General features: G+C 43.0%; 2 protein-coding genes across 3 annotated transcripts in view; one reads left to right on the top strand and one right to left on the bottom strand.

The window, feature by feature from the left end:
• MCM9 (minichromosome maintenance 9 homologous recombination repair factor) overlaps positions 1–23699 on the bottom strand; it is a 94250-nt gene that overhangs the window by 19025 nt on the left and 51526 nt on the right. For both annotated transcript variants that reach the window (XM_034765791.1, XM_034765790.1), the window contains exon 8: positions 1991–2165. In XM_034765791.1, coding sequence (XP_034621682.1) covers positions 1991–2165 — 175 coding nt within the window. The remainder of the gene's footprint in view (positions 1–1990; positions 2166–23699) is intronic.
• On the top strand, positions 6674–23146 carry ASF1A (anti-silencing function 1A histone chaperone). The gene is made up of 4 exons (XM_034765792.1): positions 6674–7020; positions 11930–12045; positions 19475–19651; positions 22710–23146. The coding sequence occupies exons 1-4, from the start codon at positions 6912–6914 to the stop codon at positions 22920–22922; spliced, it is 615 nt and encodes a 204-aa protein (XP_034621683.1). The 5' UTR covers positions 6674–6911; the 3' UTR covers positions 22923–23146.

Genomic DNA, 23699 nt, shown 5'->3' with positions numbered 1-23699 from the left:
GAATAAGCAAGTCTTGAGGAGGAATTTAAATGAGGAGAGGCCATTCAGCACACAGCAATATGGGAAAAAACCCTGGAATGATTATGGAAGAAACAGATGAATGGGGTCTCAAAGTTGTTGTCATTGGCTGAGGATGTGGGGTGCAGGAAAAACTAAACAAAGGCAGGGGCAAATAAGGAGGGAGAGACAGAGCGTAAAGTGCCTTGTGTGTGTGGCGGGGGGGGGAGGGAGGCGCGAGGCAAATAGCTTGAATTTGATGTGTGTGGAAAAGGGAGCGTCAGTGGAGATATTCAAAATAGGGAGTTGGTTTGAAAGGCCAAGAAGCTGTGGATATCAGGATACCAAAGAGGAGGAGATTACGGCAATCAACACAGGAGATGATTTGGGCCTGGACAAGAGTTGTGTGTGACTAGACAGGAAGTTGTGTGTGACTAGACATATTGATTTCAAATATATGTTATGCAGGAAAAAACAGCAAAATATTGGACACAGTCTAGAGGTAAAGAGAAAGGGAGGAATTAAAGACTCCCAGGTTCCAAGCATCAGTGACAGGGAGAATGGTGGTACGTTCATCAGTGACAGCGAATGGGAGGAAAGTTTTGGATGAAAGACAGGAGACCAGATTACCGGTGCAGTGGCTCTATGTCTTCATAAGCCAGACCATTTGTATGCAAGCACCTAAATTTAGGGTTTAGGAACCTAACTTTAGGCATTCAGGTTTGACTTTTTTGTGTGTGCATAGTTTGCTGGCACCAGAATCTACAAAGGAGATCAATTGGTGCCCTCACCTCAGATAGCAAGGTCACTTAATTGCAAGATCATTCTCCAAATTTAACTCCTCCACCACCCTGCAGTCCTCAGATTCTGAGGTAAATGCACTCTTTCAGTATGTCTGCATGTCTTGTCAAACAATGGTATTTGCTACATAGCTAAGAATTTACTGCCTCATAAACCAGCTAACGAATTTTAGTTATGTAAATAACTCATTTATGAGTAGGCTCTTTAAGAAGACCTACCTCCTTAACCTCAAGTTCTGGATAAGATAGGATAATAGCAGGACCTGAGGAGGCAGGGATAAAGGTGGCTTAAAATCAGCTTTGTATCCCTCCACCCCCCAATGCTGAGGACAGCTATGGGCCAATTCAGTCCCTGGTGTAATTCAGAGGAGCCTCAAGACTGCTCTAACTTACACAGGCAACCACAACACCCTTGAAGCCTTTCTGCTGGATCAAGATCACTGGAATGCAAAGTGATCCTCCCACCTCCTCCCACCCTTGACACATCTGAACTGGAGAGAGGGTGGTATAGAACTGGCTATGCTGGCTCTGTGCCAGCCAGAGATTCTGCTACTTTAGGGAAATCTCCAGCTGTTCTATTAGGGAGGCTGTCTGTCTCCTTTGTGGACAGACTGAGGATTTGGCCAGTAGCTTCACTTGCCACAGAATTAAAAAATCCAAGTTTTCAGAAGTAGCATATACCATTTTCCCTTCACGGGTTAGTGGCCAGTAGTCTCTTTCATGAGATGGGCCACCATATAAAAACAAGCAGCCTGGGAATTGCTCCCTCTTCTTTTGCTGCTTGACTAATTATTTGCCATTCATGGAGGAAAAGGTGTTTTCAGTCCTGGCTTCTGAACTGCAACTCACATTTTAAAAAATGCCTCACTCTCCACAGTACCCCATAGCCCACCACTCTCCAAAACACTCTTCTTAACATGCCCTTTTTATCTGCAATGGCCAGATTTTCCAAAGATGATGCAGGGGATCCAAAAGTATTTTATTCATATGCATCCATTGGTCCATTGCACCCACCTTTGAAATTTTGACTCATAGTCTAAGAGTATCTTTTAAAACAAAAATGTATAGTGCGGTATAGGAAAGATTTAAATTGGTTAGAGGGGCAAATCTAGATCTAACATTCATTTTAATATTTCAGAATTCAGGGGAAAGATATTTTGTTATTTCATCACATGCATTTAAATGCCACTTACCCTGCCTTAGCTACACTGATGGTTTGTTGCTCCATTGCTTCATGTATGCTGGTTCTGTCATGTTCCTTGATGCTATTAAACTCATCAATACAACAAAGACCTCCATCTGCAAGCACGAGTGCTCCAGCTTCCAAATTCCATTCTCCAGAATCCTTCACCGCAGTTACCGTCAAACCTGAAGAATATTTATTTACATTCAGTCTTTTTCAAAAATGTGTGTGTGCATTTGAGTGAAGGGGGAGGGGCGGATTAAATACACTAGCTAGTGCCAGGAAGACAGAATGCAGGCAATGTGCAAGCTTCAATGCAGAGGTCTGCTAAAGCACCTCAATTCAGACCTACTGGTACGACATCCCATCTATTATAGTCCAGGTAATGGTCTGTGGAGCAAAATCTGCCAAGCATGCCAAATTTTAAGGTGATGGTTTTATGATATGAACAAATTTACAAAAGGAACTAAATTCGTCGAGTCAAGCAAACTCAATGATATTAGCAAAGTTATACCAGGAATACATCTGACCCTCTATCAACATTAAAGCATATATAAGCCTCAAAAGGCCATGCAACAAACTCTGCAAAATAAAAATATTTTAACATATCTTTTAACAGAGACCCACTCCCCAATTCACGAAACAGAAGTGATAGACTAAACTTCGAACTTGTTCTGACAGAGTTTCTCTTTGATTTTTGGGTTCATTTGAACATTAAATTTAAAGTGAAACCTGAGAGTGGAAATGCATGGGAACTAAAACCAAAGAAAAAGTTCCCCAAAGCATCTGCAAATGGAAACTGCTGATTGTGACACTGCTGTAATTAAGTCTCACAGCTCTGAGTACATGAAGAGTTTGAACTGCTGCCTGACCTGTTTCTTGTTTACATATCAAGACTATTCAATTTTCACTTTCTCCAGTGAGTCAGTTTTTTCTCTGATACAGTAGTTAGTTCTGAAGAGGAGTTAACCTTAGGACAATGGTACTAGTAAGTATTTATGTAACATTTAGGATTGCAGCTACAACTACTAGAATGGCCATCCATCCTTAAACATCTGCAACTCCCCTTCTCCCCTTCCCTGATCTCTATCTGTTACCTCTTCTGTCTAGTTCCCCTGCTTTCTCCCTCTCCAGCTCTTTTTTCTCCACTCCATTACTGCTTGAATTACAAATGGTCCTATGACCCACACTCCATAGCTCCTAAAGATGTTATGGAGTGCTAGGGCCACATCCAGTCCAAAGATCCTCCCGCTAGGACTACAATGGGCCCAAAGCACTGGAATGGAGCACTGGAACCAGAAATCACAACCTTTTGGCTGGTGCACAGTTCTTGTCAGTGCAATTCTGTACTCCCAATAGTCAGTGAAGAGTCAATGAAAATGCAAATTTCTTACTGACATATTGCATGTTTTTTAGGGAGATTCGCTATGATGAACCCTAGTTCTCTTGGGTTTTAGTTCACCGTTCTAACCGCAGGACAATGTAGGCAGTACATCACCTTGCCGGTTTAATTAGCAGAATTACAAAAAGCAAAATAAATTCTAGCCATGTGATAGATAGTTATAGAACCGGGGTGGGCAAACTACGGCCCGTGGGCCACATTTGGCTCATCAGATCATTTAATTCGGCCCTCAGCTCCTGACGGGGAGCGGGGTCGGGGTTTACCCCGCTACGGTACTCCAGCTGGGGAGTGGGGTCGGGGGNAGTTATAGAACCGGGGTGGGCAAACTACGGCCCGTGGGCCACATTTGGCTCGTCAGATCATTTAATTCGGCCCTCAGCTCCTGATGGGGAGCGGGGTCGGGGGTTTACCCCGCTACGGTACTCCAGCTGGGGAGTGGGGTCGGGGGCTTGCCCTGCTCCACGTGGCTCCCAGGAAGCAGCCGGCATGACCCCCCCTCCGGCTGCTATGTAGCACGTGGACGCGTGGCCAGGCGGCTCTGCGCGCTGCCTCGTCCGCAGGTGCCGCCCCCACAGCTCCCATTGGCCAGGAACTGTGGCCAGTGGGAGCTGCGGGGGCGGTGCCTGCGGACGGGGCAGCATGCAGAGGCACCTGACTGCGCCTCGGAGCTGGAGGTGGGACATGCTTCTGGGAGCTGCCTGCAGTAAGCGCTGCCCGGAGCCTGCACCCCTGAGCCCCCCTGCGCCCAATCCCCTGCCATAGCCCTGATCCCAATCCCACCCTCCAAATCCCTTGATCCCAGCCTAGAGTCCCCTCTTGTACCCCAAGCCCCTCATCCTTGGCCCCACCCCAGAGCCCGCATCCCCAGCTGGAGCCCTCACAACCCTTGCCCGTACCGCAACCCCCTGCCCCAGCCCTGATGCCCCTCCTGCCCTCAGAACCCCTCAGTCCCAGGCTAGAGCCCCCTCCTGTACCCCAAACCCCTCATCCCCAGCCCCACACCAGAGCCCTCACCCCCGTCCCCAACCTGCAGCCCCCTCTCACACCCTGAACTCATTTCTGGCTCACCCCAGAGCCCGCATCCCCAGCCAGAGCCCTCACCTCCTCCCGTACCCTTACCTCCAATTTCGTGAGCATTCATGGCCCGCCATACAATTTCCATATCCTGATGTGGCCCTCATGCCAAAAAGTTTGCCCACCCCAGTATAGAAAGTACTAGTGAACACTGATCACATATTCAGTACAGCAGTGGTTCTCAAAGCCGGTCCGCCACTTGTTCAGGGAAAGCCCTGCGGGCCAGGCTGGTTTACCTGCCACGTCCGCAGAAGCGGCCGATCGCGGCTCCCACTGGCCATGGTTCGCCGCTCCAGGCCAACGGGGGCTGCAGGAAGTGGTGCGGGCCGAGAGATGTGCTGGCCTCCTCGCAGCCTCCATTGGAGCGGTGAACCATGGCCAGTGGGAGCTGCGATCGGCCGAACCTACGGACGCGGCAGGTAAACAAACCGGCTTGGCCCGCCAGGGGCTTTCCCTGAACAAGCGGCAGACCGGCTTTGAGAACCACTGCAGTACAATATAATTTCTTTGTAAATACAGATCAAGACTGCCTCCTGCACTGGAAGAACGTACAGGAGAGAGCCGAGAGGAAAACTCACTGTGACTTCAGGGATCTGCTGAAGACCACAGGCTTCCACACAGAATCTCTGTGCCCCAGCACTGCCCTCCAGCCCTCTACAGCTCTGCTGTGGCTCCTTGTCTGCATAACTCAGGCTTGCCAGGCAGCCAGTAGCCCTAAAACACTGTCTTACATAGACACTCTATTACACTCAAGAAATTAATTAATTAATTTTCAGAAATTAATACAGCCTGAGCCTGTATTTAATTGAGAGTAGATTCCCCATAGAGGTGAGAGAGACAATTAGCATTTCACCCAGCCCTGCCCATCTTGTCCCCTCCCCAGCCACAGATCTGACCTTGCCAGTTGCTCTCTTCAGAGGCTGGAGCTAAGAAACCTGGTGCCACAGATCTGGGTCACTGCCCCATCCTCCATGTGCAAAGAGTGAGATCTTCATGCAGAAGGCCCCTTCCCCATGGACCTTGAGGGGATGTTCAAGCCCATTGTACCTCACTTCCTGATTTATGATTTCACCTTAAAGCATTTTGATTTTTTTCTACACATCTAAGTATGCCCTGGTGGTGAACTGTGGGTAATGTAAAGGTTGCTTCTGGCAGAACATGCTTGTGCAATAGCTTTCCTAAAGCTGAGATTTCTCTAGGTACTTGAATGAGGATCAATTCCATTTAAACATTAAGGCTCCAAACCCACGTGAGCTCTGTGCAGGCTGCCCCCTATGCCCACGGTGGAGCTCACTGTAGGATCAGGGCCTATAACAATTATTCTTCCACAGCCTCATAAACTAGCATCCCTTTTACTGAAAAGCCATTTATGGAAAGCATGCCCTGAAACATAACATAACATAAGCTTGATCCCACAGCCCTTCCTCACGTACTCACTAGTCAAATGAACAGTGCCATTGATTTCAATGGCTTTAACTGTATGAGTTTACAGTAGGAATTTACTTTGGTATAGCTACATCTCTCTGGGGTGTGAAAAATCCACACCCCTGAGAGACATGGCTCCTGACCTAACCCCTGATGTAGACCAGGGCTAGTGTGTGCTACTGCTTCTTGGGGAGGTGGATTACCTACACTGACAGGAGAAGCCCTCCCATCAAGCATAGATAGTATCTACATTGAAGGACTACAGTGGTGTAGCTGCACAGCTGCAGCATTTTAAGAGTAGACAAGCTCTCAGTAAGGACTACTCATGTAAGGATTTCATGATTTAACATGCAACATTGTAAATCAGGAGTAAAACCAATGGGGTTAACAGATTTAAAACTAGCAAAAGAAAAAAATCAGCAACTACATCTTTGTTTTCCTCTGGCCATACAGAAACGTTGGATTTGGAAGGAAAAAAAGAAAAGAGAAAAAAGGGAAGGTGTTAATTTAAGTAAGGAGAGGAAAAACAAAAAAGCCAACTCCAGCCACTGATGCCCTTCCGTACATTTTGTGAGCCCAGTGCTCAAACAACGTCAGACTAGCTCATCCTTCCTTCTTTCGTTCCTCCCAGATTCAATCATGCCACTTTGTTCTAAGCCTTTAGCCTACTCTGGGCCAGCAGGTGGAGCAGCAGATAATATTTTCAAGCCTATTCAGAGCAAAGGAGCCCATCTTGTTCTTTCAGGAAGCTTCAGGAGGAGGGTCATAGCTCAGTGTGCAGCCAATCACTGCCAAGGCTGCCAGTTAACAGAGCAGAATGGGCTGTAGTTTAGTGAAATAGGAAAGCTGCAAAACAGTGTGGAGTGTTCCTGTTGTAAATAAAAGAAAAAAAAAAAGTTTCTCAAGTCACAGCTCTACAACCTTGACCAAGTACTAGCACTGGAGTTTGTGCTTTACAAAAAAATAACACATTGGACTTTATTGTGCTGCATTAACACCCTATTCCTATTGTTTGTATTTTTTTCAAAATATGGCAAAGGTTCAGGTGAACAATGTAGTGGTGTTGGATAATCCTTCTCCTTTCTACAATCCTTTTCAATTCGAAATCACGTTTGAGTGCATAGAGGATCTGTCTGAAGGTGAGTAGATTTTTTCCCAGTACGGATTTTATAACCCAGAGCTACTAGTTTCAGGTTTTAAAAGGTTTAAACTTTGCAAAGGCCTGCTTCTACTATTTAACAGTTTCTCCTTCTCTGCCTCGGTGTGACTAGATGAAAGGATGTGCTGGCAGGCATCTAAATGCTGTTTAGAAACGCTCTGTCTTAGGCTGGCGCGTTTAGGTTGAAAGGCAAGGGAAAGTTGATTATTGTGTCCTCAGCTGCAGAGTTGAGTGCTGCTGTATTTCGGATCCAAACACTGCATTTTATAACGTAAGCTTAAGTTGCCAGGAACTTGTTTGAGTGGTGGTAGCCATGTTGCCAGCTTTGTGTTGGTGTGTGTGTGAGGGGTTAACGAGCACATCTCAGCATGCATCCCTGTAGCTGGGGTGAACTGTTGCTGAGCAGAGCAAAGCGATATGCTGCGGAAATGTTGCACTAAGTGGGGAAAACACATCCCAGGAAATATTTTCATTGTTTTGATATTCGATTTCAATGGGTTTTTTTTTTTTGGAGAAAACATCTTTCGGGGGGGGGGGGGGGGGGCTGGTTAAAATAGAGAAATTTAAATGTAGCTGCAGCACTTAGTATTTTACAAAATGTCTGAAAATAATCAAAGTAGCCGACTGAATCTCTTTACAGATTTAGTATTATTGTGGGTACTAAGCCCCCCGGAGAGGGAGGGCGGGGGAAGGAAATAACATTTTTAGAACTCACTTGAAAGTTGCTGTTTGTTGGCAGCCAGGGGGTCCAGGTGTACTATGCCATGTCCTGCCAGCTGGGGATCTCCGGTTCACTCTTCAAACCTAGTCTTTTGCTCCCCAGCCTATACAGAGCGGGGTGCGCTGTGCAGGGAGTGAGGTCAGCAATGTACCCACCCACTGCCGAGTACAGAGGGTGGACTAGGCATTAACCTCTTGCATTGCTCAGCAGCGACTCCTCCAGTGCTGGTTACTCTCACCAAATTCTACAGGAATCGTCCAGAAGGGTTCACAGCAGTGACCCTACCGTGTATTGGGCCAGTGCTGCGGGTTAACAAACAGGATTTTTACAGCAGAAAGCAAAATCTATTTCCCTTCTGGCCAGAGGAGCTCTCCGGGACCACTGGTCTCACCACTGTGGCCTGGGAGAGGGCTTCCTTTAGCTTCCCTCAAGAGCACTGGCAGAAGCAAGCTATTAGTGACCAGTCTGAAAGTTACTTAAGCGTTGGAGAGAGGAGTGGGAGTGCCTGTGGCTACAACTGACTTACAGCTTGTGCTCTCTGTGCCCCCATGAAGAGGACAGATCCAATAGTGCTAGTCACTGTCGCTGACACCTGATACATGGGGATCCCACCATTTTAAGGGGTAGGGGAAAATAAACATACTTATTTTTGTTTTAATTTTATGGGGGAACTAAACAGTTCAAAGCTTTGGTAATAGGCTATATGGAATGTTTCGTACCTTTGTGTCACCGGTTCAAATCCAGCCCAGATCTGTAACTTTCAGTCACTACTATTTTATTATGTGTTGGAGGCTTACACCAAATGCATTTGGTCAGACCAGTTTCCAGGGGCAAGTGTCCACATCACAGAAAACACCACACTATTTGGTCTAATGATCATACTTGCTGGTATTCTCCATAGAGGCCCTGCCTACACTCAACATTTTCTTAAATTCTCTAACTGTTGCTCTAGCATTATTGCAGCTCACCAGTTTTCTCAGTGGTAGACGTGTTAGTTTAGGCCAGCTGCCATCGTTTGTACAGGTATGCGGTAAACACCTGTACGGAGGTGGTGAGAAATTTTGTAAAGATTTCTCTGGTGTAAACAAGGCATCCATGCCATGGTGCTACTCGTTCAGACTACTTGGATGGTAGAGCTGGTGCAGAATGCAGCAGCCTGTTTGATTGGTGGTGCTCCAGACAAGACACAGATTACACCAGTGCTGCAAAAACTTCAACCCTCCCTTCCTATCTGTGTGCATTTGTATGTATCACACTCCACGCTAGATGGATTTAAATGAAAGTTGGGCCAGGTTGATTAGTGGCTTAATGAGCAGAAATAAAGACGGCTTAGGTCAAAATTTTTTTTTTTTTGCACTATTATTCCTGTTTTCAACTGAGAATAGGTATAGCAATAACCACCAATCACTATGTGTGTATCTCCACATGGCCACAGATGTTGATCTTTCATATAAGTCAGCAGTTCTCAAACTATGGGTCAGGACCCCTAATGGGGTCGCCAGGGCCAGCATTAGACTTGCTGGGACTCAGGGCTGAAGCCCAAGCTCCATTCCCACCCAGGGCAGCAGGGCTTGGGCTGTGGCCCCTTCTTCCCCGACCCAGGGTGGCAGGGCTTGGGCTCCGGCCCCTGCTCTCCCCACCCAGGGTGACGGAGTTTTGGCTCTCGCCCTCCCCCTGGTGTCATGTAGTAACTTTGTTGTCAGAAGGGGGTCACGGTGCAATGAAGTTTGAGAACCCCTGATATAAGTCATTAAAATTATTATTATTACAGATAATCTTCTTTTCTTAAATTTTATGAAGAAAGGTGTATCCTTGCTTTAATTTTCAAACACTAATATCTTGGTCATTTACTGTTTTTTTTTTTTTTTTTTTTTCTCCAAATCAGACCAATCCCTTTGCCAAATTAATTTTTTAACTTCATCTATTTAAACTATTTTAAAAGTTACTGATGGGCACACAGTCCTAAACAAGTAGGATTTGATCGTTATCTTTTTAGCATATAACAGGGGTAGGCAACCTATGCAATGCGTGCCGAAAGTAGCACGCAAGCTGATTTTCAGTGGCACGCACACTGCCCGGGTCCTGGCCACAGGTCCAGGGGGCTTTGCATTTTAATTTAATTTTAAATGAAGCTTCTTAAACATTTTAAAAACCTTATTTACTTTACATACAACAATAGTTTAGTTATATATTATAGACTTATAGAAAGAGACCTTCTAAAAGCATTAAAATGTATTACTGGCACGCGAAACCTTAAATTAGAGTGAATAAATGAAGACTCGGCATACCATTTCTGAAAGGTTGACGACCCCTGGCATATAATTTATGAAATAGCTTTTAGTCTCTCTGTACCACCCCCCCCCCAATATTATTCCTAGTCTGAAATGTGGTAAACTATCAGTCCAGAATGTGGCTTATAATGGTTATGCTATGAACTTTCCTGGCCTACACAATACTCCTCAATTGTGTGTGGTATATTTACATAGGAATTGCCGTAGTGGGTCTGACCATTTACCTGTCTAGTCTGATATCTTGTCTTGGCAATACCAGATACTTCAAAGGTAGGCAAATAATTCCTATCCAGCACCTGGAAAATTATGCTGTGCTATACAAAGGGAGAAAAATGCCTTCCTGAATCCTATGAGTTATGCCATTTAAAAAATAAACATACAAAAAAGTATGATGAAAAACAGTGACACGAATCATAAAGCAGCCAAGTTGTGTTACAATGTCGCATTTTTTTCCTTACTTAGGGCTAGTCTATACTGGCAGCGCTTTAACATGGCTTGTGTGGTCGTGGCAGAGCGCTGGGAGAGAGCTCTCCCAGTGCTCTAAAAACACCCACCCCCACGAGGGGCGTAGCTCCCAGCACTGGTGCACTGTCTACACTGGCGCTTTACAGCGCTAAAACTTGCTGCGCTCGGGGGGGGGGAGGGAGGGGGTGTTTTTTCACACCCCTGAGCAAGAAAGTTGTAGCACTGCAAGTTGCCAGTGTAGACAAGCCCTTAGGCTCCTGCCCTGCATCAGGAATACCTAACATAGACTCCTGTTTGCACCTGTGCAGAGTGTCTTGTTGAAGACTATGGAATGGCACAGGAGTATGTGCTAATGACAGTATATGCATGATCAGGGCATTGTTCCACACTGAAAGACAAGATGAAAATGTGTCGCATCAGGGTTTTTTTTTAAAGGCACTCTTTGAAACAGATTTTAAAATAAGTTCCATTTTAAAAAAAGGAAATAATCACAAATAGCATCTTTCAATAAGCAAAACCCATCATAGTGACCTTTTACTGTCTGTTTAAAATGCAAGAATTCTGGCGGGTTAGTTCTGCCATGTGTGTGTTTTAACTGGAAAGTGAAAGTTAAAAATAAGCAGACGTAAGAGCTAATGGATGTTAGTTGATAGTTTTAGTTTTTAAACAGAGAGTGGGGGCAGAGAGTAAGCACAGCAATATAAATGGGCCAGGAAACCTATGAACTGTTAGTATTGTTTGGTTTCTTTAAATTGTATTAGGAAACCATAAAATACATTTGATTTTACATAAAATGGTTATAAATTCCATCTCAAGATTCAGGTTACATCCAAACACCAAAACCTTTACTGAGAGTATTCTGTAATCACAATATCAATTATATATCCGTGTGTGTGTATACAGTGGGCTATTCAATTAACAAGCTAGCCTGCTCTGCAAAAAAAAAAAAAAATTTGGGGGGGGGGGACGGAGCAGGGAGAACTCTGCTTGGATGTTGTGCTGCTGTTTAGGCCATGGCTATCTCATGTAAATGAGCTCTTCACTTTCTACACATCACTGTTCCCTACTGTCACTATGTCCAGTGTCCCTCCCTCTCTCCATCCATGAGGAGCCTGTGTCCAAAAATGGCATTACACGGCCTTTTCCCAGAGGGCATACCATTTCTGAATAATGTTGGCAGCAAAGGGTGTATTGGTATAACTAAAGCAGTATAATTATGCTAGTAAATTTCCCCTTGTAGACAAGCCTTTAGTCTTTATGGACCAGCAGCTATGGAGGCAGTTTTGGGTTAAAGTCCTAAATAAGCAAGACCTGGGACCATTAGGCTATAGACTGACTTTTTCAAAGACAGAGAATTAAATTATGTGCAAATTGTGGGCATTTTTTAAAATATTGTTTTTGTTTTAATGTAGATTTGGAATGGAAAATAATTTATGTGGGTTCAGCAGAAAGTGAGGAGTATGATCAAGTTTTAGACTCCGTTTTAGTAGGACCTGTTCCTGCAGGAAGGCACATGTTTGTATTTCAGGTAAGTTTGTTATTTTCAATATTGCTAAAACAATTGAGTTAATTCTATGTTTAAAGGGGACAGCCTAAAGCAAAGCAGCATTTCAATAATATATTTTTTCCTAGGAAACACCATTTTGTGTTAATTCCTTAAATCTACTGTTCCTGACTTTAAGGCCTTGTCTGCACAAGCCCGTGTTTTTTCTGAAATTTCCTACTGCTACAGCTCCACTTGTGGTATCAATAGGGGAATGGGGGGAGGGGCCTAGTGTAGACAAGGCTCTGGTGGCTGCTGGCATTTTAACTGTTCTGTTGTCTAACCTTGCTCAAAGCAAGCTTAGACAACACAGTGGTTAAAAATTCCAGTTAGCTGGTCTATGATAGCACTTCCCAACAGTGTACCACTGGTTGTGGTGGGGGTAGCAGTTGTGGGAAACTTTGGGTATAAAAGGTTAGTCTAGGCCCCTCCTGCCAATGACCAGCTCATGGTAAAACTTAACAGGACAGCCATCTATTTATCTTTGTTCAGCAAGACAATATTGCATCATGATGTTTGAATCTTCATGCCATGATGCTATAATTGCAACACAATGTCACAAGTCTTGAAATAAGTTTGGGATTCTCAGTGTAGCACTGAAGCACATCAGGGAGACACATGAAGATTAGGACTCACACACAAATTTTCAGATGTTTGGAAATCCTAAGAGCTATCAACTGACAAAGCCAAAGAGTTACAAATAAGGCAGTGCCTAAGGGAAAATGGGGAGAGAATGGCAGTGAGGTGGCTTAATGCACTGGTCTGGTTTAAGTCTCACTTTAATTCCTAGTGGTGCTTTCTCCGTATCACAAAACCATGACTCAGGCCTGGTCTACACCTAAAATTTAGGGCCGGTTTACACCTAAAACTTAGGTCAACGTAGCTATGTCGTTCAGGGGTGTGAAAAATTCACACACCCCTGAGAGACACTGTTAAATCGACCTAGGCCTCAGTAGAGACACAGCTAGGTCGACGGAAACATTCTTCCATTGACATAGTTATTGCCTCTTGAGGAGGTGGATTGACTACAGTGACAGAAAACAAGTGACTACGCTACAGCAGCACAACTATAGGTATGCTACTGTAGAGCTTGTAGTGTAGACATAGCTTCAGTTCAGCACAACCTCTTTTTATCCAGTGCTAGCCTCGTCTGGTAAAAGAGGACTAAACTGCACTGGCAGAAGTGTCAGACTAAAACTAAAATTAGCTCTTTCCAGAAGAACTGTACTTCCGTCCCCACGTGAGAACTGCAGTTTGCTGTGATTTTATGGCAAAGATACACTGGAGTTCATGCGTATAACTAAAGAAAATAACTGAAGACATGAATGAGCTTCTATCTTTCTGACAGTTGATACAATTGTTTTAAGGGTGGTGTCCAGGTATGTGTAGAAAATGTCTAAGGCATCTTGAATAAACATGTAAATCCCAATTATTCGAATGCTTCAGAGCACATCTGAAACTTTCGGATAAAGGAAAACTTTATTTTACAGGGCAGGTCAAAGGCACAGCAATAAGAGCAGGAAGGTGGATACATTTAGCAGTTTTTTATATACAAATCATTCTCTAAGCACTTCACTATTAATTAGGTTTCAATACTGGGGCTATTTTCTCCCCACTAACAATAAAGAAGATGTATGAGAAATTACTTCCCTTATTAGAATTTCTTCCACTATCAAGTTTTAACCCTTTAGTCATAACAACTTACTATGTAAATTGACGGAAGTGGTCTGTAACCTTGTGATGCCTTTGGAAATGGGTTGCAGTGTGGTACACTGCTCAAAAAGATGAGCTGGCATTTATGCCTGTTTTTATTTTAAAGATACATTAGTTTGGGTGAAGAATCTGATTCATTTTTAAAACTAAAAATTACAATTAATATTTTTTAAGTTATAAATGTTGCTGGTGGTAGAGAGAGATAGGAGGAAGAGCTGATGTTGTTTATCTAAAGAGGCACATTTTTGGACATGTTATACATGTAACCCTGATTGTCCAAACTTCACATGTCCCCCAGATATGATATTTACACAGGAAGGAATCATTTATCATGTTTCAACTATGAATATTTATCTTACCTCAGCCAAACTAGGCGTTAGACATAGAGAACATTGGTTATATTGGAATAGATCCCGTGCAAGATTCTGTACAAGCTCTCCTGTAACACAGTGAAGTTCTCCTACCTGTTTCTTTAGGAAAGTACCTGCAGCCCAAAGTATATTAAACTTTGATCATCAAATTTCACAAGAGGGATTGGGCCTGGTTAATACTTAAATGGAAGACCACCAAGCATAGGTGCTGACTCTGTGGGTGCTCCAGGGCTGGAGCACCCATGGAAAAAAATGGGTGCTCAGCATCCACCAGCAACCCCCCCAATCAGTGCCTCCCCTTTCCCCAGCACCTGCTACCTGCCGGCGGCCCCGCTGGTCAGAACCTCCCCTTTCCCCCAGCGCCTCCCGTGATCAGCTGTTCTGCGGCGTGCAAGAGGCACTAGCGGGGAGGAGTGAGAACACTCAGGGGAGGGGGTGGAATGGGGTGCGAAGAGGCAAGGCAGGGCAGGGGTGGGGTTTTGGGGGAAGGGGTGAAGTGGGGGCAGGGCCAGGGAGGAGCCCAGGGGAGCATCCCCCACCACATTAGAAAGTCGGCGTCTCTGCCACCAAGAACAAGGCGCAGAGTACTGCAGGAAGTCATGTTGGTGATTCAACAGGCAGTATTTTCTTCCCTCTGAGTCAGTAACTGAACCAATGCCCCAGCATAGGATGCTGTGTTGCTGTAGGGGCAATCTTTTGATAAGATGTAAAATCAAAGTTCTGAGCACTTGTGGACATTAAAGATCTCACAGCACTTTCTGCACAAAAGGGTGACTCGGTGGTGCTGTTTAGACTAGGAAAATTAGGTGAGTTTGGCAAACGTAAATAGTTTACATATGTTAACTAACACATTGTTAAACAACACTTTGTACCTAGTATAGATGAAGACAGTGGCATTTAAAAAAGATGTTAACTGGTTGTGGTTATTAGTAAGGGACAAGCTAATGACCATGACCAGATAACATGTTTTAAAGGCTAGTCTTTGTCTATGTCAGGTGCTAAGTGGCTTTAAAAATGTGTTAACATACATTAACCAACACTGAGAGAACATACAACATGTGACAGATGTTTTTAGTCACATCACTTAATGCACCACTGGAAGGCACTCAGCTACTGCGGTGATGAGTGCTATATAAGAACCCATATACAATGCAACAGACTAAAACATGTTCGCTGAATACTTCATTCTCCTAGTCTAGACAGGGTCATGCCTTTCTATAACACAATTTTCTTAATTAAATTCTGCCTATTTAAATGCTCCCTGCAGTTTCAAACCACTGTTTTCACTCTCTGTATAAATCTGTTGTGCATTGATGGAATTGCTAAATCTTTCCCCAGAAGCATCTGCATTTCATTGGCAGGTGAAGAAGCAAGTATTGTATGTGCCTGAGTATGTATATTTTCATATGGGGCCAAATTTTCTGGTGGCATAACTGTAGTAAGTGAAGTTCAGCCAGAACCTCCAGTGACGTGGATTCCACAAACTCCCTTGGATGCCTATTCCAGCTCTCAATTATCCTCCTAGTTAGAAAGTTTTTCCTAATATCTAACCTAAATCTCCCTTACTGCAGATTAAGCCCATTACTTCGTATCCCACCTTCAATACCAGTGGACAGGGAGAACAATTGATTACCATCCTGTTTATAACAGCTCTAAACATACTTGAAGACTGTTCTCATGTCTCCCCATAGGCATCTTTTCCCAAGACTAAACATGCCCATCTTTTTAACCTTTTCCCCAAGGTCAGGTTTTCTAAACCTTTTATCATTTTTGTTGCTCCCCTCTGGACTCTCTCTCAAATTTGTCCATGTCTTTCTGTGTGGTGCCAGGGACTGGGGACAATTCACCAGCTGAGGCCTTTCCAATGCCAAGTACAATGGGAGAGTTACCTCCCATGTCTTACATATGACACTCTTGTTCATACAGCCCAAAATGATATATGCCTTTTTCACAACTGCATCATATTGTTTGCTCATATGCCACAATAACCCCCAGATCCTTTTCAGTAGCGCTACTGCCTAGTCAATTATTCTTCATTTTGTAGTTGTGCATTTGATTTTTCCTTCCTAAGCATAGTACTTTGCACTTGTCTTTACCGAATTGCATCTTATTGATTTCAGACCAGCTCTTCATTTTAAGGTCATTTTGAATTCTAATCCTGCCCTCCCAAGTGCTAGCAGCCCTTCCCCCATTGATTTCATCTGCAGATTTTAAAAGCATACTCTCCATTCCATTCTCAAAGTCATTTTTAAAAATACTGAATAGCACTGGACCCAGGACAGACGCCTACAGTACCACACTAGATATGTCCTTGCAGTTTGACAGAAAACCATTGATAACTACTTTTTGAGTACTGTTTTTCAACCAGTTGTGCATCCACCTTATAGTAATTTCATCTAGACCACATTTCCCTAGTTTGCTTATGAGAATATCATGTAGGACTGACTGTGTCAAAAGCCTTACTAAATTCAAGATCTATCACATCTACTTCTTCCCTCTGATCCACTAGGCCAATACCCCGTGCAAGAAGGAAATTAGGTTGGTTCGGCATGATTTGTTTCTGACAAATCCATGTTGGCTATTGCTAATTACCCTGTTGTCCTCTAGATGCTTACAAATTGATTGTTTAATATTTTTGTTCCAGTATCTTTCCAAGTATCCAAGTTAGGTTGACTGATCTATAATTTCTGGGTCCTCTTAAAGATACCTTTTAAAGATATGTGCTATGTTTGCCCTTATCCAGTCCTCTGCGACTTTACCTCCATGAGTTCCTGAAGATAATTGCTAGCAGTTCTGATATTGCTTCAGACAGTTCCTTAAGTGCTGTGGGATGAATTTCATCAGGTTTTGTCCATTTGAATATATCTAACTCATCTGAATATTCTTTTACCTGTTCTTTCCCTATTCTGGCTTGTGTTTCTGCCTCCTTCTTGTTGTTAATAATTGTGTTAAGCATCTGGTCACCATTAATCTTTTTAGTGAAGACTGACTTAAAACAGGCATTATAGACCTCAACCTTCTTGATATGATCCGTTAGCTCTCCTTCCCAGCTAACTAGTGGACCTACATGTTCCTTCATCTTTCTCTTGCTCCTTATGTATTTATAATTTTTTCTTATTGCCTTTTATTTCCCTTGCTAGGGTGTAACTCATTTTGTGTCTTAGCCTTTCGATTTTAGATATATTGCCTGACTGCCTTGTCCCTGCCTGATTTTGGATAATACTGCGTGGCTATTCCCACCACACTGGTGGCTGTTGTCCCCAAGGGGTGTAACATCTCTTTCTTCTTCTCAGTAGCCACAGCCCCTAGTTAAGGTATCTAGGCTGGTTTATGGATACTTGTAGAATCAAGGAGACAGAGAACAGGAGCCAATGACATATGATCAACTAGCTCAACAGGCCACAGTACTAGACTGTATAATAAACTATTAGAAATATGTTTGGCTGTAACTTTCCCAGCAATAGTGCAGAGCAGTGCAGTGCTTAATTGCTGATTTGTAAACATGAAGCAGTATATGCAATGATCCCGTGAAGAAACATGCATTGTTACAAGTCCTAGGTATAGGGTGAAACAAAAAATTCAACAATAAGTTATAGCCAAAAAGCATTTCAAAAGATTGGGGTTGAGCCCCATTTTATGATACATATTTTTTTATTAACAATGAGACTGCCACTGCTAGATCATTTAGAAAGATTAATGCATATTAATTAGGCCTGAGTTACTGGTTGAAAATGTGTCAGAAGTTCTCTCCAATAGGGTTACCATACGTCTGGATTTTCCCGGACATGTCCGGCTTTTTGGGCTCCAAATCCCCGTCCGGGAGGAAATCCCAAAAAGCCGGACATGTCTGGGGACCGGGGGCGGGGCCAGGGACCGGCGGAGCCGGGGGGGGTGCTAAGCGGGCTGGGGGGTGCTTGGCCGGGGGGCTGGGGCCGGGCCGGGGGGTGCTGAGCGGGCCAGGGGTGTTCGGCCGGGGGCCGGCGGGGCCAGGGGGTGCTCGGCTGGGCGTCCGGGGGCCAGGCCGGGGACTGGCAGTGCTGGGCGGGCCGGGGGTGCTCGGCCGGGGGCTGGGCCCGGCACCCCGGGGCCCGAGCCGACCCAGGCTGGAAACGCCGGGGGGACCAGCCTGGGCCACGCCTCCTCCCCCACACCCCCGTTACCTGCTTCAGGCTTCCCGTGAATCAAATGTTCGCGGGAAGCAGGGGAGGGGGCGGAGTTGGGGCGGGGACTTTAGGGAAGGGGCAGGGCTGGGGGCGGGGCCGTGGCCCCGTGGAGTGTCCTCCTTTTGGAGGCTCAAAATATGGTAACCCTACTCTCCAAGTGAAGAGAGAATTGCATTTAACAACACACACTGTAACAAACTAAGTTATGGGGAGGAAGGCAAATAGGGTTGCCAACTTTGTAATATTTAAAAACCGGACACTCCAGCAAGAATGCTGGAACTGGCCTGCCCCTTCTCCCCGAGGTCCCACCCTCCCTGCCTCACCTCTTCCCTTGAGGTCCTGCCCTCCGTTTGCTCCTCTTTCTCCCTCTCCCCTGTTACTCGCTGCTCTTTCCCTGGGGCTGGGAGCTGCAGCTGCCCAATGCAGGTAGGAGGTGGCCCTGGCTGAGTAGGGGCTGACGTGGGTGATGAACCAGCACCTCCCTGCCCTCCCCCTCCCCGCAATAAGTTGAAAACTGGGCACCTGGACATCCTAGAGACAAAAGGCATACTGGTTCCTTCTCTCATTAGCCTATGGAATAGCTCAAACCTCACTGCAATTCAGTCCCCTCTCCTTGCTGAAGTATGATTTGCAGTTTTTTCTTTACCAGATTAATCAATCAGCTATGAAAACATATGCACCCCAGTGTAACCTCACAGACCTCATGAAAAATAAACTAGCAAGGGTTATCTTTCAAGGTTGGGGTGGAGAACAGTGGCACAGCAGAGTTGGAGGGACATTGGTGCACCTGCCCGAACTACAGATTACCTGGTAATTGGTCAAAAAAACCAATTTCAGATGCAAAAGCTGCCTGTTCATCTAGGTTTCAGAAATAACAAAAAACAAACAAATAAACCCTGGAGACTGAATTGCTATGTATCTCTAGAGAGTAGTGCCCTAAATCCAAGGTTGCAATTACTGAGAGAGCAGAGTAGATGTGCTTGCACTCTATCTCCCGACTATGCATGAATCATCAGTTTAAAATTTGTGCACAGCCATTGCTTAATCCACATGATGGATGTGACATATAACCCTACTGCCCCCTGCTAGATAGCCATATGGTATAAAATTGGAGACGAGGTAGATCAATCTGTATTGTTTCAATAACCTTTTCCTTCTACATTTTAGGCTGACGCTCCTAATCCAGGACTTATTCCAGATGCAGATGCAGTAGGTGTAACAGTTGTGTTAATTACATGTACCTATCGAGGCCAAGAATTTATTAGAGTCGGCTATTATGTAAACAATGAATATACTGAAACAGAATTGAGAGAGAATCCTCCAGTAAAACCAGACTTTTCTAAGGTAAGAAATGTTCTATTCAATAGTCTGTCTTTCTTAAAACACAAAACCAAACAATTCCTTAAGCCAGTGATACTCAGACCTCGGTGGTTCAGGAACCAAATTAGCAATCAGCATTACCCAGAAGAGCCACAGTAGTGTGAATTCATTGTTTCATTTACTATAGTATTATATATTCATATTTAAACAGTATGCCGCGGAAATATTTAGTTTATATATTATTATTATTATTATATATATATAATTCTTACAGCAAAATGAGTGACTGAGTATTATTTTATCAACTACAGTTGGTTAATAACATAGCAAAAGCAGCCTGATAGGTTAATAACTTAGATCAGTTAATAATTAAATCACAGTTTTTTAATATCATGTGCTGCAATGACCACAGGAGACACATTAAAGAACTACTTTGGCTTCTGAGCCTCAGTCTGAGTATCACTGCCTTAAGCGATACAAAACTAGCTATCAAATCAAGCAAAAACAAAAGATTTAGCAAACAAATTTAAGGTGACACATAGTTATCATAGTTTTGAAGGGGATTGGGATACAGGTTTTCATCCAGAATCCTTCCCAGATCAGTAGTGATCAGAAGGTATTGCCACTTTACATGGATTATGTGAAATGAGGTGTTGGTCTCTTTCCATTTCCTAATGGACAAATATCTATATCACAAATATCATAATTGATATTCCTATTAACAAAAACTGGAGATGGGCCACATTTGGGCTGTGGAGACTGACCTGATTAGAGTGGGTTGAATAAGCACACATAGTTGCTAAGTCACATATTTGACTTAAAAATATCAAAACACAAAATCTAAACTAAGAGCATGAGCTAGAAAAAAGTCTGTTTTTTGTTAAACTAAGTTAGGACTTGCATTAAAATTACTTGTCAAAGAAGAACTATTTGGAACACAACACTGCACAGAGGGAGGGCATTGGGAAATGTTTGTTCACCTGCAAGGTGTTCCACATAGACACACCCCCGTGGAAGTCATTGGGGTTCTATGAGGGCACAGTGGTCTGCCTCCATGGAACACCTTGTCGGGGCCAGGGCCTTTATTTGCATGGAAATTTAAGGAAGTAATGTATATAAACTGATGTTAGAAGGCTAATGGGGGAGGGTAATGAGGTAAAATTGTTTTTCCATTATAGGTAAATGATATGATGTTAAAATCTGAAGAGTGGACCAGAATAATGCATGTACTGCAATAATTAGGCCAGAGAAAAGCCACACATTCCCAAAAAATGATATCCTGATATAACTACACTTAAATTGTGGATCACTAAAAGACACTTAAGGCCACGATTTTCAGAAATGACCAGTGATTTGGTGTGCCTAACCTGAGACACCCCACAGGGGCCTAATTTTCAGGGGTCATGTGCATAGCAGTTCCTGAAAATCAGGCCACTTGAAGGGGCCTCGAGTTGGCCACCGAAAGTTGCTATTAACTTTTGAATATCTTCACCTTAAATCTCCAATCTGTTCCTTTCTTTCCCCCATTTTTTGACTTCATAATCATTTCTTTTTATGCCATTTTTTATTGTGTAAATGCTAACGTTTTGGCCTCTAAATATCCAAGTTTCTTCAAAAGTACTTGAACAAACAAACAAACAAACAAAAAAACCTCAACTACTACTTTAATGTAGTATCATTTGTTTATGCAAAGTTAACCCTGCTTTTAACAAAAAAGCAGCAAACTGCTTCTGAACCATTTTCACTCACCAATACTCCAGGAGGTTCTTAATTTTATCTAGCAATTCTGGTGGCAGGGCACACGATGAAAGTGCAGAATCCTTGGCTAAATTAGAATTCTTCTGTGCAGAATTTAGACATTTAGTTTGAATTGAAGATGTGTTGGTTAAAAAGATAATTATAATTGAAGGGGAAATAAGCAAATCAGGTTTGAAAATAAAAGGTTGTCAATTTGGGTAAGAGGAATTACTCAATGACTGTTCTTTCTTTAGAGAAAAAGGTCAGTTTTTAGCTCTAGGACAGAGTTTTCCCATGATTAGTGTAATAATTAATTGATTGTACTGTGATCCATATGCAGTGACTTCGAGGGATAGTGTAGAGTACTGCCTTCCATTTGGCAAGTGTGTGTGTGCGCAAGAATCAGAGCCACAGAACTCATACTGCTAAGGAAGCTAAGCTTCTTTCATGATGGGGGCAGATGGTTCTGCAACATGGGAGATTCTGGTGTCTTAAACCCTGCTGTAATATGCACGTTTTCAATAGTTAACAACAAACTTTCCAGAGTATCTTAATTAAAAAGTAGAAAGGAGAGGCAGTGAAAAATGAATACATTTTTTGGCTATATCCATAAACACATACCTGTCATCTTGTCAAAAGAAAAATAAGGGCCAACAATACTATCTAAATGAGGCCAGGTCACCTTCCTGTTCCAAAGCTAAGTACGTTTTCAGATTTTTTTAAATAGGAATTAAATTAAATACAATTAAGTCAAGATCAAAATGTGATCTAAAGCACACATATGGAAAAACAACTCGCAGAGTAGTGTTACTAACATGAGGCAGGATTGCAGGATCAGAGAAGAAAAAAGAGACACGATGTAATTAGAGCAAATAAACAGTATTACTACTTTGCACATTGTATAATCAGTTTGTGCAATTCACTGCTGCAGGTTAGTTGCCTCAGACTTTGCCTAGATTTTTTTTTTTTTTTAAACCAGGACTGGATAATTTAATTCTGTGCTGAACGTTTGTATATATGCAAGCTAAGATAAACACACTCAAATCGCATGTTTAGGGTGGGATGTTAAGAAGGAAATCTACTCTCTTCGGGTGAGCATGGCACATTTAGCTTGGTGCAAGATGAGGGCTCTATGTCATCCTCTGAATCAAGTTTGGCCACTGAGGCAGGATGCTGGACTAGATGGATTGATTCTGTATGGTAAACATCTGTTCCTGATACATATGCAGCATCTGTAGATTAAAGTTCAAGTGCCATAAATTTGTAGAGATTAGTTATGTTTGTACATAAATTTATATAGTAATCTTGCATGCACACACAACTAATATACTTTCTCCTTCTCCAGCTACAAAGGAATATTTTGGCATCTAACCCCAGAGTCACAAGATTCCACATTAATTGGGAGGACAACACTGAAAAACTGGAAGATGCAGAGAGCAGTAACCCAAATCTACAGTCACTTCTTTCTACAGATGCACTACCTTCAGCATCAAAGGGGTGGTCAACATCAGAAAATTCATTAAATGTCATGTTAGAATCTCATATGGACTGCATGTGACTACCATCATTTTGATACTGTACATGTGTTAAGCTGTAAAAACAACCAGAACTATTTGCCTGAAATTCCTTAAGTACATAGTCAACAAACAACGTGAAGAAGTTGTTTTAAAACATCCTGTAGAAAGTTTATAAGAAAAAAACAGTATTTGAGCAAATTGTGGAATATAAATACAACTATTTTTAAGTAGTTTTTTCTCTGTGTTATTTTATTTGCTCTAAATTTAATCTGATTAAAGCATATGTATTATTTTTCTCTTTCTCTGTAAATATAATTAAAAACCTAAAGAACAGAAAGTTAAAAATATTTAAGCACAGATGGAATAGTGATGACTTGGGCTCATCCCTAATATTAATAATGCTGAATATAATTTCATTGCCCTTTAATAACAGTTTAGGAACAAAGCTGTTTTTTGATAAAATGCAAAGAAAGGGGGGAAAAAAGTGATCTCTACAAAATAATCCTAAAATGTCCTCTACTGTGAAAACAGACAGCACAGTATAATTTTAGGTTCAAACGTCTATGCCTTTCAAGGCACATACTTGTTACTTAAAGCATGCAATTTGAGATCTACCATCTGCTATCTGGGATTTTAGGATTCGATTTTTTTTTTATCTCCTCCTGCTGCTATTAAGTCACGTTATATAGTCTGTTAAGAACAATGTTTCATTTGTAGTAGGTGGGCGCAGCAAAGAACTCTCTTTCAACCATGCTAATAGCTTGCACAATTGGTTGAAAGGTTTCAAGCAGTTACAAAATTTAAACTTCAAAAGGAAT

The sequence above is a fragment of the Trachemys scripta genome, chromosome 3, assembly GCF_013100865.1.
Source record: "Trachemys scripta elegans isolate TJP31775 chromosome 3, CAS_Tse_1.0, whole genome shotgun sequence".
NCBI lineage: Eukaryota > Metazoa > Chordata > Testudines > Emydidae > Trachemys > Trachemys scripta.
This window is presented reverse-complemented; position numbering and strand designations above follow the sequence as displayed.